Source organism: Antrostomus carolinensis, unplaced genomic scaffold (assembly GCF_000700745.2).
Source record: "Antrostomus carolinensis isolate BGI_N321 unplaced genomic scaffold, ASM70074v2 scaffold31399, whole genome shotgun sequence".
Taxonomy (NCBI): domain Eukaryota; kingdom Metazoa; phylum Chordata; class Aves; order Caprimulgiformes; family Caprimulgidae; genus Antrostomus; species Antrostomus carolinensis.
The window spans coordinates 1-1,021 of record NW_010336921.1 but is presented as its reverse complement, the minus strand read 5'-3'; the positions used below and the strand labels follow the sequence as shown (position 1 = coordinate 1,021).

The 1,021-nt window shown below is 59.3% G+C and overlaps 1 protein-coding gene across 1 annotated transcript in view; it reads left to right on the top strand.

The window, feature by feature from the left end:
• The window catches only part of LOC104530459 (alpha/beta hydrolase domain-containing protein 17A), a gene marked incomplete at its 5' end in the record, with an annotated part of 2,902 nt that extends 2,270 nt beyond the window's left edge, over nucleotides 1-632 (top strand). Inside the window, one exon of the mRNA XM_029086752.1 lies at nucleotides 198-632. Within this exon, the coding sequence (XP_028942585.1) occupies nucleotides 198-423 (226 nt within the window). The remainder of the gene's footprint in view (nucleotides 1-197) is intronic.
• Nucleotides 633-1,021: the final 389 nt, after the last annotated feature.

Sequence of the window (1,021 nt, the reverse complement as noted above, 5' to 3'; positions counted from 1 at the left end):
CACGCTGGGGAAGATCTTGTCCTGGAGCTCATCCTTGGCAGAAGCTCCGTGTCCTCGTGATCTGCTGTGATCCAAGAGCATTTCCTGATCCCTCTCCCCGAGGGGATGTGTTTCGGGGGGCAGGAGGAATGGGGGTGCCTTGATCCCTGTACTTACCACCCCCTCTCTCATCTGTTCCCCTCCCACTTTCTTGGCAGCATTGAGAAGATCTCCAAAATCACCTCTCCCGTCCTCATCATCCACGGCACGGAGGATGAAGTCATCGACTTCTCCCACGGCCTGGCGCTCTTTGAACGCTGCCCCAAGGCTGTGGAGCCGCTGTGGGTGGACGGGGCCGGGCACAATGACATTGAACTCTACAGCCAGTACCTCGAGCGCCTTCGGAAATTCATCTCCCAGGAGCTGGCCAGTCAACGCAACTAGCTGTGGGGTGGGGGGGACGGGCTGGGGGTGTCTGCCTGTTTCTCCAGCTCACCCAGTGCCCTTCCCCGGTCCCTGCTGCTGTGAGGTGCAATAAGTTTGTACAGTCTCAGTGGCAGCCTCGGCCTCAAGAGAGGGCAGGAGGCCCTGGAGAGGACGGTGTGTTTCCTCCTGGACATGAGTACAACTCTTCTCCATCCCAGTGTCAGCCCCGGCGCTGCTGGCACCACGGCCGGGCTGGCGAGAGAAGGCAGCTCCCTCCTTCCCCTTCCCCAGAAAGATGAGAGCCCACCCTCCTGATGGCAAATCCTCAGCTTCGGACATGTCCTCATCCTCTCCCCTAAACCAGGGAACTCCTGAATTCCTCCTGGCCACTCTGCTGCTCTGACTATAGCAATAACAGTGTCAGCCCCGGCGCTGCTGGCACCACGGCCGGGCTGGCGAGAGAAGGCAGCTCCCTCCTTCCCCTTCCCCAGAAAGATGAGAGCCCACCCTCCTGATGGCAAATCCTCAGCTTCGGACATGTCCTCATCCTCTCCCCTAAACCAGGGAACTCCTGAATTCCTCCTGGCCACTCTGCTGCTCTGACTATAGCAATAAG